Source organism: Prionailurus viverrinus, chromosome A3 (genome assembly GCF_022837055.1).
Source record: "Prionailurus viverrinus isolate Anna chromosome A3, UM_Priviv_1.0, whole genome shotgun sequence".
NCBI lineage: Eukaryota > Metazoa > Chordata > Mammalia > Carnivora > Felidae > Prionailurus > Prionailurus viverrinus.
Genome location: NC_062563.1, coordinates 119,008,040 through 119,021,954, shown reverse-complemented (window position 1 = coordinate 119,021,954; position 13,915 = coordinate 119,008,040). Strand labels below are relative to the sequence as shown.

The 13,915-nt window shown below is 41.1% G+C and overlaps 1 protein-coding gene across 4 annotated transcripts; it reads right to left on the bottom strand.

The window, feature by feature from the left end:
- Positions 1-55: 55 nt before the first annotated feature.
- Positions 56-13,789, bottom strand: SUPT7L (SPT7 like, STAGA complex subunit gamma). Of its 4 annotated transcripts, XR_007150766.1 has the most exons (7): positions 13,487-13,789; positions 12,659-12,759; positions 11,424-12,028; positions 4,210-4,534; positions 2,941-3,178; positions 1,006-1,526; positions 56-66 (listed from the first exon to the last, which is right to left on the bottom strand). XR_007150766.1 is itself a non-coding variant. In XM_047851914.1 (6 exons), the coding sequence occupies exons 3-6, from the start codon at positions 11,834-11,836 to the stop codon at positions 1,264-1,266; spliced, it is 1,239 nt and encodes a 412-aa protein (XP_047707870.1). In that variant the 5' UTR covers positions 11,837-12,028; positions 12,659-12,759; positions 13,487-13,789; the 3' UTR covers positions 867-1,263. The 4 variants fall into 4 exon arrangements, 3 of the variants coding, with proteins under 3 accessions (XP_047707870.1, XP_047707871.1, XP_047707873.1); XM_047851914.1 differs by lacking the exon at positions 56-66 and having other exon boundaries at positions 867-1,526; XM_047851915.1 differs by lacking the exon at positions 56-66 and having other exon boundaries at positions 867-1,526; positions 13,512-13,789.
- Positions 13,790-13,915: the final 126 nt, after the last annotated feature.

Sequence of the window (13,915 nt, the reverse complement as noted above, 5' to 3'; positions counted from 1 at the left end):
AATACTGTGATGGGTGAGTAATAATGTAAAGTTGAGGACATGATGTAAAGGAGAAAGATGTGTATACTATTGTTATTTTGGAGGCTGCCCGTCCAGTAGCAACACAATGCAGATGTGGAGTTCTGGCAAAGGAAGGACTGCTGTCCTCTGATGGCCAAGTAGATGCAACAAATGGAATCCGTGCAAGTCTGTCCTTGGACAGGTCATGTTTACTTCATTCCCAATAAAGATAAGAAAACAACTGAAAAGTACATGGTGAAATATTTTTAAAAGCTGCATGGAAATGAGAAAATGACAAAAAAAGGATGAGGTAGATGGAGTAAGTCTAAAGAAGGAGAAGGGTGCCTGCTTTTGGTAGAGCATGCGACCCGTGATCTTGGGGTCGTGAGTTCGAGCCCCATTTTGGGGGCAGAGATTAAAAGGAAAAAGGAGGGGTACCTGGGTGGCTCAGTTGGTTGAGCATCTGGCTTTGGGTTGGGTCATGATCTTGTGGTTTGTGAGTTCGAGCCCCGTGTTGGGCTCTGTGCTGACAGCTTGGAGCCTGGAGCCTGCTTCGGATTCTGTGTCTCTCCCTCTCTCTGCCCCTTCCATACTCATGCTCTATCTTTCTCTGTCTCTCAATAATAAACAAATGTTAAACAAATTTTTTTTTCCCTAAAGGGAAAAAAAAAAAAAAAAAAAAAGCAATGTGGATGAAACATGGCTGCCAAAGAAGCACCACACACCCCTGGGTTCAGGAGACCTCATGGGCAGCAAACACTGTTCAAAAAAGACCACTAAAAAAGGGATTAGCTATTTTCTGTTAGGTTTTAGTACCGGGTTCCCACTGATTCGACCCCAAAGTGAAGCAAGTTCAGTGAAAAAACTGACATATCAGCATATATTTACTTGTGAGTCTTTGCAAGCACAGCTTGGAGGTCTGATAACAATCTCAATCTGTACAATATCCGTGCAGTACAGGGCCAACCAGTATGTACTTCTTAGCTGTGCAATGGTAAGGATGACAGGGACAGTGCTCTGTCTCCTGATTATCATCCCAGTGTCATGAACGGTCTGTAAAAGATGGCTTCGTTGTGGAAAACTACAAAACTGGATGTAAAAGTCAAATGCAAACTTGTTTCGTTAAATCCATCTCCACTGAAATCCAGAAATTGCTCTGTGGTTGAGAGTAAGAGTCAAATCACCTTTTATGGAAATATTTGAATACATCAAGGTTTTCTGTTGGGTCTTATGGATCTGGACAGAACATCTCCCCTTTTCCTTTTATATTTTCCTCATCCTCTTCTTGCAACGCTGGTTGAAAACAGGGGAGGACCCCATGAGGCTATCAGTGGAGTGGGAACCATAGCTGCTGTCTGAGTCATCGGGGCTCTGGGGGATTCCAGCTTCACTCATCCCGGACATGGGTTCCTCGAAGACATCACTGCCCAGCACACCATGCCCAGAGACGTTGCCTTCTTCACTCTCTTGAGGCTCCATTTTCACATGGGCCAGATTCCAAAGAGGGGAAGCATTTACCTCCGTGCCTAGCAATGGAAGAACACACAACTAGTAGTAAGCCAAGGCTGGAACACAGCAAAACAAAAATTTTACTCAGGGCAGCCTTTAAGCTCAGTTTGTACTCTGATTCTGCCTGGCTGGAGAATATGGTTGTTATCTTCTGTTCAAAAAACTACCAGCTCCAGGGGTGCCTGGGTGGTGGCTTAGTTAAGTGGCTGACTCTTAATTTTGGCTCAGGTCATGATCTCATGATTTGTGGGTTCGAGCCCCACATTGAGCCTGCTTAGGATTCTCTCTCTCCCTCCCCAATCACCTTCTAGCTCTCTCTCTCAAAAATAAAAATTAAAAAACAAACAAACTACCGATTCTGAATATTTTCCTTTCCACTTCCTCTACTCTCCTTTACCCCACCTCACCCACTCTCCCATTTTCCCTAACCAGGGAAGTAAAACTACACAGGTACAAAGATTCCCTGTCTCATGGCCCAAAGGCAGGCACAACCATGGTTTCTTGTTCAGGTATTGTTTCTTCTTTCCTTCCTTCTATAAAGCTGTCCTATTTTCCTGCCTTTTGAGTCCCTGGTCCTCTCTCATATTATGAACTTCATGATCACTACAAAATGCTGGCAGCAGTTCCCAGAATGCTGAAAAGAGACATGGTTCCTAAGTCTGCAACAATTTCTCTTCGGCCCTCCTGTCTGTGTTCTAGCAACACTGTTTGTGGTTATTACTTCTTCCATGGTGAAAGGTTCTCTGCTCAACACTTAAAACGATGTGGCCTAATTCTGTTTAGGATTTGTGCATTGATGAAATGGCCATTTATATTTGTAAAAAAAAAAAAAAAAAACAAACAACACTGAGTATCTCGACTAATTTGCAATCTACCTAACTTAAGAATTGCTCATCCTGGTTCCTAAGGTGATCACAGAGTCTGGAAGAAGAAGCAGGCACCTCTAACTGGATAGCCCTATTTCAATCCCTTTCAGCTACAATTTATTGGGAGCACTCTAGCAAGGAAGCCCAACTATTCAAACAGCCTCGAGCAATTAACATTCCTCTATTTAATCTGGAAGTTGTCTAATGAGTAGAAGCATCAGGAAAAAACAGTACAGCATACTAAGTGATAAAGGGGGCATCTGCCCACCCATATGGGTCAGCTAAATTAACTCTGGCAATCAATAGGATAACACATACTGAATCTATATCCTAACTTGGAATGATTTTAAATAATGCCTGTACAGTTGTGTTAGTCCTCCCTTCACTGATTACAAAGAAAAGAATGTTGGTATCACTAGATCAATGAGGCTGTATTTGTTTTTAGACTTTCCAATCTCCTGCCACCCACACTTTTTTTTCCTCTCATCTCCAGAGTTTGATTCCAAAATGCAGAGTGCTGAGATTGGCAGATCTCCCAGAATCAGAGTCGGTTGATTTCTCTTACTTGAAGCCTGTGGCGAAGCCTCGACCTCCAGGTTAGATGGGAAGCGCTCACTCTGAGCCCCGAGGACTCCCATGGGCAGTGACTGGTCTCCAGAAGTAAGGTCAGCCTCCAGCTCCTCACTGACGGGGAAGGTGATGTCACTTACAGGTTCTTCCTTGATCTTTACAGGTTTAGTGTCCTCTGTGGCCTTCTCAGGATTGACAATCCTTTCATACTCCTCAGATAGTTGCTTACTAATCTGTTGGCAAGCAAGAGTCATTTTTCCAAAGGAATGTTAAAAGCAAGGTGGATAGTCAGCTTGTGGCATCCCATGGAAAAAACAACATCATGTGAATATGAATAAAGCAACCACTGCCAATGGAAGGAAATTTTTTTTACTTTTTTTTTTTTTTTTTTTTGAGCATAGTTGGCACATGGAAGGAATTTGTGTAGGGTGTTTGCATTTGTAAATGACAGAGACATGTAAGGAAAAGTTGTTTGCAGAGACTTTGTGTGTCATTAATTAAGCTACACAAAGGCAAAAGAGGCTTTGTTAGAGATAAATCAGAATGGGGACAAAAGATTATATTTTTGTCTGTAAAAACTGTTGACATATGCACCTTAGGTGGATAATGAATGGTGCAGGAAATCTGAATCGCTTAGCAAAGACTTTTTTGTTGGGTGTTAAAAAGTCCTTATCATATTTTAGATTTGGGAAAAACAAAACAGTGAACAAATGACTTAAGGCCACATAGGTTAAAGAGATTAGGTATTTCTGGTTCTAACCCAAAATGGTATCTCTGCCCCCTCTTCCACCCTTGGGCAGTATCATCTCATTCTGTTTGGTTCTGTTTTTCACAGCACTTAACGCCAGCTGAAATTGTTTTGATCATTATTTATTTACTTGTTTTTGTTTCCGTCTCAAGAATACAAGCTGAAAGAACTTGTTCACTGTTGTATCCCACAGTGCCTGACTCAAAATAGGACTCAATAAATATCTGTTGAATAAAGCATGCTAACCACATTCTCTCAGACTCTACATACCCGTGTATAATTTCTTCCAGAGGAAGTGTGATCAATAAATGGAGCCACTCATTGGCTAAAGAAGGCCCCTGGCTCTGACCAGGTCAGTGATGAGGCCGATGGAACACAGCCAGGGCCAGGAGGAGAGCATGTCAAGTCCACTCTGTTCCAAGACCCTGTACCCTGCTCTCTAGGGTAAGTGTTGTGGGATCCTGCTAACACCCCTACATTACACACTTTTACCCACTTCTCATGGGGTCACCTCACCTGTAGCATGTAACTGTGATAGTCCTTGATGCGGTGCTGCCAGAACTTCTGGAGGGAGAGCACACTGCCAATGCCCACTTCATGGAATACTTGCTCCATAACGTCAGGGAAAGGAGTCTGCCCCAGCCGGGCCTCCCGATCCACAGCGAAGCGCAGCAACTTGGTGAATTTAAGGCAGTACTCGTGTGCCACATCAGTAAGGGTCTCCAGGACACTTTCATTAGCACACTCAAAGCCTGCGTGGGCCAGGATTGTGGCCACTGCCTGGTAAAGGAGCTGGCGACAGGAGTGCCAGCTGAGTTCCGTCACAGGTTCCCCCTTCCCACTGAAAGGGGACACATGGCAATGTTATCAGTGCTCTCGCACAGGGGTCACCTGTCCTGTTTCCCTAGGAGTTTTATAATTTCGGTCAAGCTGCTGGCCCAGCTTTCTAGGGGATTCTATGCAGATTACAGAGCCCAGTTTCATCTTGCTGCGGCCAGCGCAGGTCTCAACAACTCACAGTCATCTCTGAGCTCCTCCAAGTACACAAAGCTTTAATAGGCAATACATGTCTATAACAAACAATATAAGAGAGTGTCAGGTAAATAGGAAGCTTCCTTTTACCATCTTGATATTGATCATTTGTAGGAGATAATAAAATTTAACACTAGAGAGGAGATACTGCTCAGTGGTACTCTAGTTATTTCCCCACAACATAGTTTCCTCATATGCTGGGTGATAAATGGACTTTCAGAAATTCACAGTCCCAATTAGGAGATTCTTCTACAACTAAAATAGACCATTTGTGAAACTGGGAAAGCAACTCAATTTTATAAAAACAATTTAAAATACATACAGTCTCCAAAGCATTTTTATCCTACCCTGTGTAAAGAAATGGGTAGGGTCCCTATTATTCCCATTTGGCAGGTGAGGAAATTGAGGTTCACAGGGGCTGACCTGCCAGAAGTTGTACAGGTATTATCAAGAGGTTGAGCTTCTAACTTCAGATCCTATGTTCTTCATAATACTGTGCTTGCTTTGGCAGCATATAGAATATGTTCTTCATAATACACCATTTTGTCCTAATCACTGCTGTAGAAATCTTTTCTAAATTAAATTAAATTAAATTAAATTAAATTAAATTAAATTAAATTAATTGTCTGAGAGAGAGAGCGAGAGAGAGAGCGAGAGCGAGAGCACGAGTGAGGGAGAAGGGCAGGGGGAGAAAGAGAGAATACCAAGCAGCCTACACACTTAGCATGGAGCCCAATGTGGGGCTCGATCCCACGACTCTAGGATCATGACCTGAGTCAAAATCCAGGGTCGGATGCTTCACCCACTGAGCCACCCAGGCACCCCTGTAGAGATCTTAATCTGAAAAAAAAAAAAAACAAAAAAAACAACTTAAAAAAGCTGCCTGGTCTCCTAAAAATAACTTCTAGCAAACTTCTAATTACTTAGAAAAATATAAAATTCCTGTCTTCTGTCTCCCTCTGACAAAGGAAGCAAATGGATAAAATAAGGTACATACTTGGCATGTGTCCCCATGTGCTGTACAAGGGGGCTTGAGGAGCTATCCACCCACTTTACTATCATCTGCTCAGAAGCAACTACTGCAATCCACATAATAGCTGGAAAATAAAACCAACTGCGAAATAACTTTTCATTTACTATTTCCACCATCATTTCCCATGGCCAGGCTCCCTAGGCCAAAAGCTAAAGGCTCAGAAGTACCTAATAAATAGCTAAACCAGTATTGCTTTATTTGAGTAATGCATGGACTTATTTCAAAGGACAATAATTTTTTTAGCACCCCCATAGCTGATGCAAATTATTTCTGTTAAACAGTTTCTTAAGTATGTATAAAACAAACTAGTTATAAGCTTCTGATGGTTACAGCTCTTCCTAACAATTAAAATCAGAAGTTTGAGATTGGAAGAACAAATATTATTAAAATGCCTATACTACGCTAAGCAAACTACACATTTAATGCAATCCCTATCAAAATACCACCAGCATTTTTCACAGAGCTAGAACAAAATAATTCTAAAATCCTAAAAAAGACCCTCAATAGCCAAAGCAATCTTCAAAAAGAAAAGCAAAGCCAAGCCAGAGGATCACAATTCCAGACTTCTAGTTATATTACAAAGATGTAGTGATGAAGACAGTATGGTACTGGCACAAAAATGGAAACAGAGATCAATGGAACTGAACAGAAAACCCAGAAATGGATCCACAACTAGATGGTCAACGAATCTTTGACAAAACATGAAAGAATATCCAATGGAAAGAAAGACAGTGTCTTCAACAAATGGTGTTGGGAAAACTGGACCACTTTCTTACACTATATACAAAACTAAATTCAAAATGGATGAAAAGACCTAACTGTGAGACAGGAAACCATCAAAATCCTAGAGGAGAACACAGGTAGTATAACATCTTTGACATTGGCCGTAGCAACTTCTTACTAGATACATCTCCTGAGGCAAAGAAACAAAAGCAAAAATAAACTATTAGGACTTCATCAAGATAAAAAGCTGCTGCACAACAACAAGAAACAACAAAACTAAAAGGCAACCTTCAGAACGGGAGAATGTTTCGGAATATTGCATATTTGCAAATGACATCTGATAAAGGGTTAGTATCCATCCAAAATCTATATAAAGAACTTATAAAACTCAACACCCAAAAACCAAACAATCCAGTTAAAAATCGGCAGAGGACATGAATAGACATTTTTCCCAAGAAAACAAACAGACGGCTAACAGACACATGAAAAGATGCTCAACGTCAGTCATCATCAGGGAAATACAAATCAAAAGTACAATGAGATATCACCTCACACCTGTCAGAACGGCTAAAATTAACAACACAGAAAACAAGAGATGTTGGCGAGGATATGGAGAAAAGGGAACACTCTTAACACTGTTGATGGGAATGCAAACTGGTGCAGCCCGCTTTGGAAGATAGTATAGAGGTTCCTCAGTAAGTTAAAAATAGAATTACCCTACGACCTAGCAATTGCACTACTAGGTATTTACCCAAAGGATACAAAAATACTGATTTGAAGAGTTAAAAGGATACATGCACCCTGATGTTTATAGCAGAATTATCAACAATAGCCAAATTATGGAAAGAGCCCAAATGTCCATCGACTGAGGAATGGATAAAGAAGACATATATATATATATATATATATAACATATAATATATAATATATACACATAATATATATGTATTATATACATACATAATATGTATATATTACATATCTATAGTGGACTATTTCTCAGCCATAAAAAATGAAATCTTGCTGTTTGCAATGACATGAATAGTACTAGAGAGTATTATGCTGAGTGAAAGAGGTCACAAATACCATATGATTTCACTCATATGTGGAATTTACAAAACATATAGATGAATATAGGGGAAAAAAAGAGAGGCAAACCAGAAAACAGACTCTTAACTATAGAGAACAAACTGAGGGTTGCTGGAGGAGAGGTGGGCAGGGGGATGGGTTAAATGGGTGATGGGTATTAAGGAGGGCACTTGTGATGAGCACGGGGTGTTGTATGTAAGTGATGAATCACTAAATCCTACACCTGAAACTAATATTACCCTGTATGTTAACTAACTGGAATTTAAATAAAAACTTGAGGGATACCTGGGTGGCTTAGTCGGTTAGGCGTCTGACTTTGACTCAGGTCATGATCTCACGGTTCGTGAGTTCAAGACCCACATTGGGCTCTGGGCTGACAGCTGGGAGCCTGATCCTACTTCGGATTTTGTGTGTCCCTCTCTCTCTGCCTCTCCCTGCTCATACTCTGTCTCTCTGTCTCTGTCTCTCTCTCAAAACTAAATAAATATTTAAAAATTAAAAAAAAAACTTGAAAAAGAAAAAAAAATTAGAAGTTTTACACACAACTACAGAATTCTAAATAACAGCATCGGGCACCTGAGTGGTTCAGTCAGTTGAACATCCGAGTCTTGATTTCAGGTCAGGTCATGGCCTCAGGGGATTGAGTCCTGCATCAGGCTCTGTGCTGAGTGTGGAGCCTGTGTGAGTTTCTCTATCTCTTTCTCTCTCCCTTTGCTCCCCCTCCCCCCGTCTCTCTCTCTCACTCTCTAAATTTAAAAAAAAATTTTAAGTTAAAAATAAGTAACAGCATCAATTTAATATGATGAACAAGATAATTTTGTTAAAGCTAAACTGCCTTCAAAATGTCAATAGGGTACTGATCACCACAGAGCAAGTTTTCTTGTGCCATGCATGTAATGACACAGTTTTCACTATTCCTAGGACTTTAGAACCTTCGATTATACAGTGCCCCAGGACATCATCTGGTCTCCATCTGGCCCAACTGCAACCCTTACTTATTAAGCCTATTTCTGTTCTTTTCTCATTAATTTGGGACAATTAAAATAGTAGTAACTATTATCATCAATAAGCACATGCAATGAGTAATATGCAGTATTATTTATGGGTTTTTTTTTTTTTTTGGCTAAACACATATTTAACCTGAATCTAATCTCGAGGTAATAATCAGCAAATCCAGTGAGTGGGACATTCTACATTCTAAATGACCTGAACTCTTAAAAAAGATATATATATATATATATATATATATATATATTTTTTTTTTTTTTTTTTTTTAAAGAGGAAGCTATTCTGGTTTAACTTTTTTTTTTTATTTTTTTATTTTTTTATTTTTGGGACAGAGAGAGACAGAGCATGAACGGGGGAGGGGCAGAGAGAGAGGGAGACACAGAATCGGAAACAGGCTCCAGGCTCCGAGCCATCAGCCCAGAGCCTGACGCGGGGCTCGAACTCACGGACCGCGAGATCGTGACCTGGCTGAAGTCGGACGCTTAACCGACTGCGCCACCCAGGCGCCCCGCTATTCTGGTTTAAAAGACACTAAACAACCAAAGGCAATGCATGAATCTTTGTTAGGTTCTGGATTAGGGAAAAATATATCTACAAAAGGTATTTTGGAGAACTGGAGTAATCTAAACTGGGTTTGTATTATTTACTTAGTGTTCATTTGCTTTGGTGTGATAATAGTATTGAAATCACATAGGAAATTTTCCTTATTCTTAGGATAAGGTGAAGAATTTAGAGGTGAAAGAATGCTTAAGAATTAAGGGGTGAAATATTGGCATAAAGTGCAGCTTTAAAATATTTGACAAAAAAAGTGTGTATGTGTATATATTATATATATATTTACGTGTGTATACACACTTATACATATGTGAGAGAAAATAAATGTAGCAAAATGTTAACAATTGGTAAATCCTGGTAAGGAGTATTTGGGCATTTTTTGTACTATTTAAAATTTTTTTCATGTTTATTTATATTTGAGAGAGGGAGACAGACAGAGTGTGAGTGGGGGAGGGGCAGAGGGAGAGGGAGACACAGAATCTGAAGCAGGCTCCAGGCTCTGAGCTGTCAGCACAGAGTCTGCTGTGGGGTTCAAACCCACAAACAATGAGATCATGACCTGAGCCGAAGTCGGATGCTTAACCAACTGACCTACCCAGGCGTCCCTTCTGTACTATTATTTAAACTTTTCTTTGGTCTGACAAACTTCAAAATGAAAACAAAAAGTAATTATTTCGCGCCAAATGCAAACTTACACACTGAAACCTAGTAGTAGCATTAGGTTATAAGGCAGTCATTCAGAGAACTTGGAATAGGGCTTCTCAAACTTAAATATACACATGAATCTTCTGGAGATCTTGTTAAAATGAAGATTCTCATTCAGCAGGCTATGTAGGCCCTGAGACTCTGAACTTCTAACAAGCTCCCAGGTGATAATTGATGCTGTTAGTCTCCGCCCAGGTTTTGAATAACAAGGATCAAGAACATTTTTATATTATTTCTTAAATGATGTTATCAAAATGAAAATACAGTTGATCCATGAACAATGTGGGAGTTAGGGGTGCCAGCACCCCCGCCCCCGCCATGAAGTAGAGAATCTGCATATAGCTTTGACTCCCCCAAAACTTAATGATTAATGGTTTACTTTTTTTTATATTTATTTATTAACTTCTTTTTAGTAATCTCTATACCCAACACAGAGTTCAAACTCACGACCCTGAGATCAAGAGTCACATGCTCTTCTGACTAGGCCAGCCAGGCACCCCAATGACTAATAGCCTGCTATTAACTGGAAGCCTTAGTGATAACATAGAGTCAATTAACACATATTTTGTATATGTATTATATACTATGTTCTTACAATAAAGTAAGCTACAGAAAAGAAAATGTTACTAAGAAAATCATAAGGAAGAGAAAATACATCTACAGTACTGTTCTGTAAAAACATCCGCATGTAAGTGGGCCTGCACGGTTCAAACTGGTGTTGTTCAAGGGTCAACTGTACACAATTTAAACATCTTACATAAAACTTAATGGATTTCTTTTTTTTTTTTTTAATTTTTTTTTCAACGTTTTTATTTATTTTTGGGACAGAGAGAGACAGAGCATGAACGGGGGAGGGGCAGAGAGAGAGGGAGACACAGAATCAGAAACAGGCTCCAGGCTCTGAGCCATCAGCCCAGAGCCCGACGCGGGGCTCGAACTCACGGACCGCGAGATCGTGACCTGGCTGAAGTCGGACGCTTAACCGACTGCGCCACCCAGGCGCCCCAATGGATTTCTGAGAATATGAGAATAAGTCCATGAACCTAAATTTTAAGACATTGAGCTAAATCCATAATATACATTTTAAATGAAATAGAAAGACTACACTCTGTGGATTGTGAGGCCATGGCTTCTTTCACATACCGGGGTAGTTCCTTGCTCCTAGCAAAGTGGCTGGTATAGAATAAGCACTCAATAAATATTTGTTACCTCAAAAATAAAAGATGCAGGGGAGGCTGTGTGGCTCAGTCGGTTAAACTCAAATTCTTGAATTCGAGCCCCGTTGTCGGGCTCTGTACACTGACTGCATAAAGCCTACCTGGGATTCTCTCTCTGCTCCTCCTCTGCGTGTGCTCTGTCTTTCTCAAAATAAATAAATAAATAAACTTAAAAACAAATAAATAAAAGATACAGATTCTGGATTTGAAGATCAGTTCAAGCCTTAGACTTCCTACTAATTACCTGAGCAACTTTGGCCATGTCAATTACTCTTATCCTCAGTTTCTTCACAGGAATGTTATTACATGCTGAACAGTGTTGTGCAGATGTTTTGAGAAAAGTAAGATAGAGCAAAGCCTTGTCTTACCGGTAAAAGTCACTCTCTGGATCACTGTGCCGAATCTGGAATGGTGCATTGGGATTCTTACAGTCTAAAGGCAGGAGGTCATCAGGAAGAGGAGGTGACCCAGGGCAAGAGGGAAGAGGTTCATTCTCTTCAGTCTTTACACCTTCTGTCTGCTGCTGACTCTGGGCCTGAGCTGTGGCAATGAGGTTGCGCAGACGTCGGTTGTGCTGGATCAGCTGAATGGTATGGATGGTGAGGCTGCATGGCTCTGAGGGGATGTCCAGCATAGTGGGGGGCTTGGGCTTATTGGCTGAGGGTTGATGCAGGGGTGGGTCATGGACTTCCACAAGACGGAACTCCCGTGGGAGCAAATCAAAGGAACTCCTGTTGGTCTGGCTTGATGAGATTGGTATCTCTCCCCAGTATCTCAACATTTTGGAATAAGAAAGAACTTTCACGTTAAATGTAGTGATAACCGAAAGCAGTGTTCTTAAATCTCTAGGTTATATAGGCTTCTGTGGTAAAAAGTATGAAGTCTGGCCAGTTATTGACATAAAAAGTAGGCTGTTCAACACGACTTAGAATATGTCAGTGTCAGCAATGCTGTAGGACCAAAGACTTTCTCCCTGAAGAAATTAAGAGAGATACAACTGTTAGATGCCAGTCACCACAGTCACACACAATGACAATTCCTACTGGACTGAGCCATAGGTGGCATTTGGGTCATTAGGAGACTAACAGCTGCAATAGTATTGGGAGCTCTAGTGTCCGTGTTTTCCATCTCACCCCACTAACTCATTACTAGAACTATCATTGTGCCCAATCTTGAGCAATTTGCAAGGCAAGATACTTAAATGACACCTGGAATATTTCTCAGAGTATCTTGACACATCTGTCCTGAATCAGTAGGAGAAAAGGGAGTAAAGATAGGAAGAGGTGGTTCTTATTCTGTGTATGTCAAAAACATGAGCAACATTTCAATGGATCCTGGTGGAAAAATTTATTGACCAGTAATCTAAATGGTCTTAGGCATTGAACTTCTGACATACATAGGGAAGAATCTGAGTGATTTCTGCTGCCTCCTAATTGGCATCCCTTACTCCAGTCTCTCCTTGTGTCTAATCTATTCTCCAGTGCTGCTAGACTTACTCTGATTACAACTCAGATCTAATGGCTTCTCATTGCCTATTGGAAAAAGTCAGCCAGAATTCTTTGGTCTACCATTGATCAAAATTTGCAATCTGACTTCAACCCACCTTTCCAGATTCATTGCCCATATGTCTCTTTAAGTTGAACAAATGTTTACCAAATGCCACGCATTATGGAAGAAGACAAAGACCACTGCCAGATCTCCGACCTGAGGTGAAGGAGAGAAATATAAACAGACTATTTTGATATAAAAATGTGCAGAAAGGGCTGCTCTAGAGACACAGACCTGGTGCAGTGGAATAACAAAGAGGGAGCTTCCTGGAGGAAATTACTACCCTAGTTCTAACATACATCATTCTACTCAGTTTCTTGAGAATGCCATGTATTTCCACAAATTGACTCTTTAAGTTGTGATCTGCCAGAAATGCCCTGCCACCCACTACATTCTTGGCAGACTTTTATTCATTCTTAAGTATAGGTTAAGTTACCACTCCCCATCATCTCCCCAGTAAATCTCCCTTTATTATATTCTCACAGCACTTCTGGTGTTTCCATCACAGCATTTAGGCATGGATTTAAACTAGTACTTATCTCAATCAATTTTATTCTTTCATCTATCTCCCACAACCATGATCTTTGTACCGTGTCTGGCACACAGTATACCCGGCATTTAGTGAGCGCTTACTATGTGCCAGGCTTTGCCTTTATTGTTTGATTCGGTTTTCCCAACTACCTCAGTTTTTAAGGGTGGAAGCTAAGGCCCACTGTCTTTCCCAATATCACAAATGACCGAGGGAGACAATCCAGATAGTCAGGCTCTTAACCACTACACTATGCAGTCTCAATAACTGGTTTTGGAAAACAAACAAAAGAATGAACAAAGAAACGGATCAATGAGGGGACACACAAAAAATCGCCCTCTTCCTTAATTTCACCGAAAAGAGGACGAAGAACAGGCACCAAGCTCAAGGAACGTCCAGGTCCCTCGGGGCTCCTCGGTCACGGTCAGCAGGCACAGGCGCCAATCACAGGATCCTGGGGTCTCCTGATGCCCGGAGCAGCCGGGAGACGAGGAGGTCTGGACCTGGACGGAGGCACTATTCACTGCCGCTTCGCAGGAGCTGGGCTGCGCGACTATACGACTCGGAAAGGCCCGAGGCGAGGGTCGCGCCAGGCCCGGAAGACTGGCTTTCGGATTAGTGGTCCCAGGCTGCCGGAAGCGCTTCTGCTCAATCTGGCTGTGCCACAGGAAGTCATTACTATCCGGTTGCAACCTCTAAAGATGTCCCCGTGCTGACAGCTCCTCGGCCGCCTTTTACTGTTTTGTTTTTTGTTTTTGTTTTTCTTATTATGACCTGCCCTTG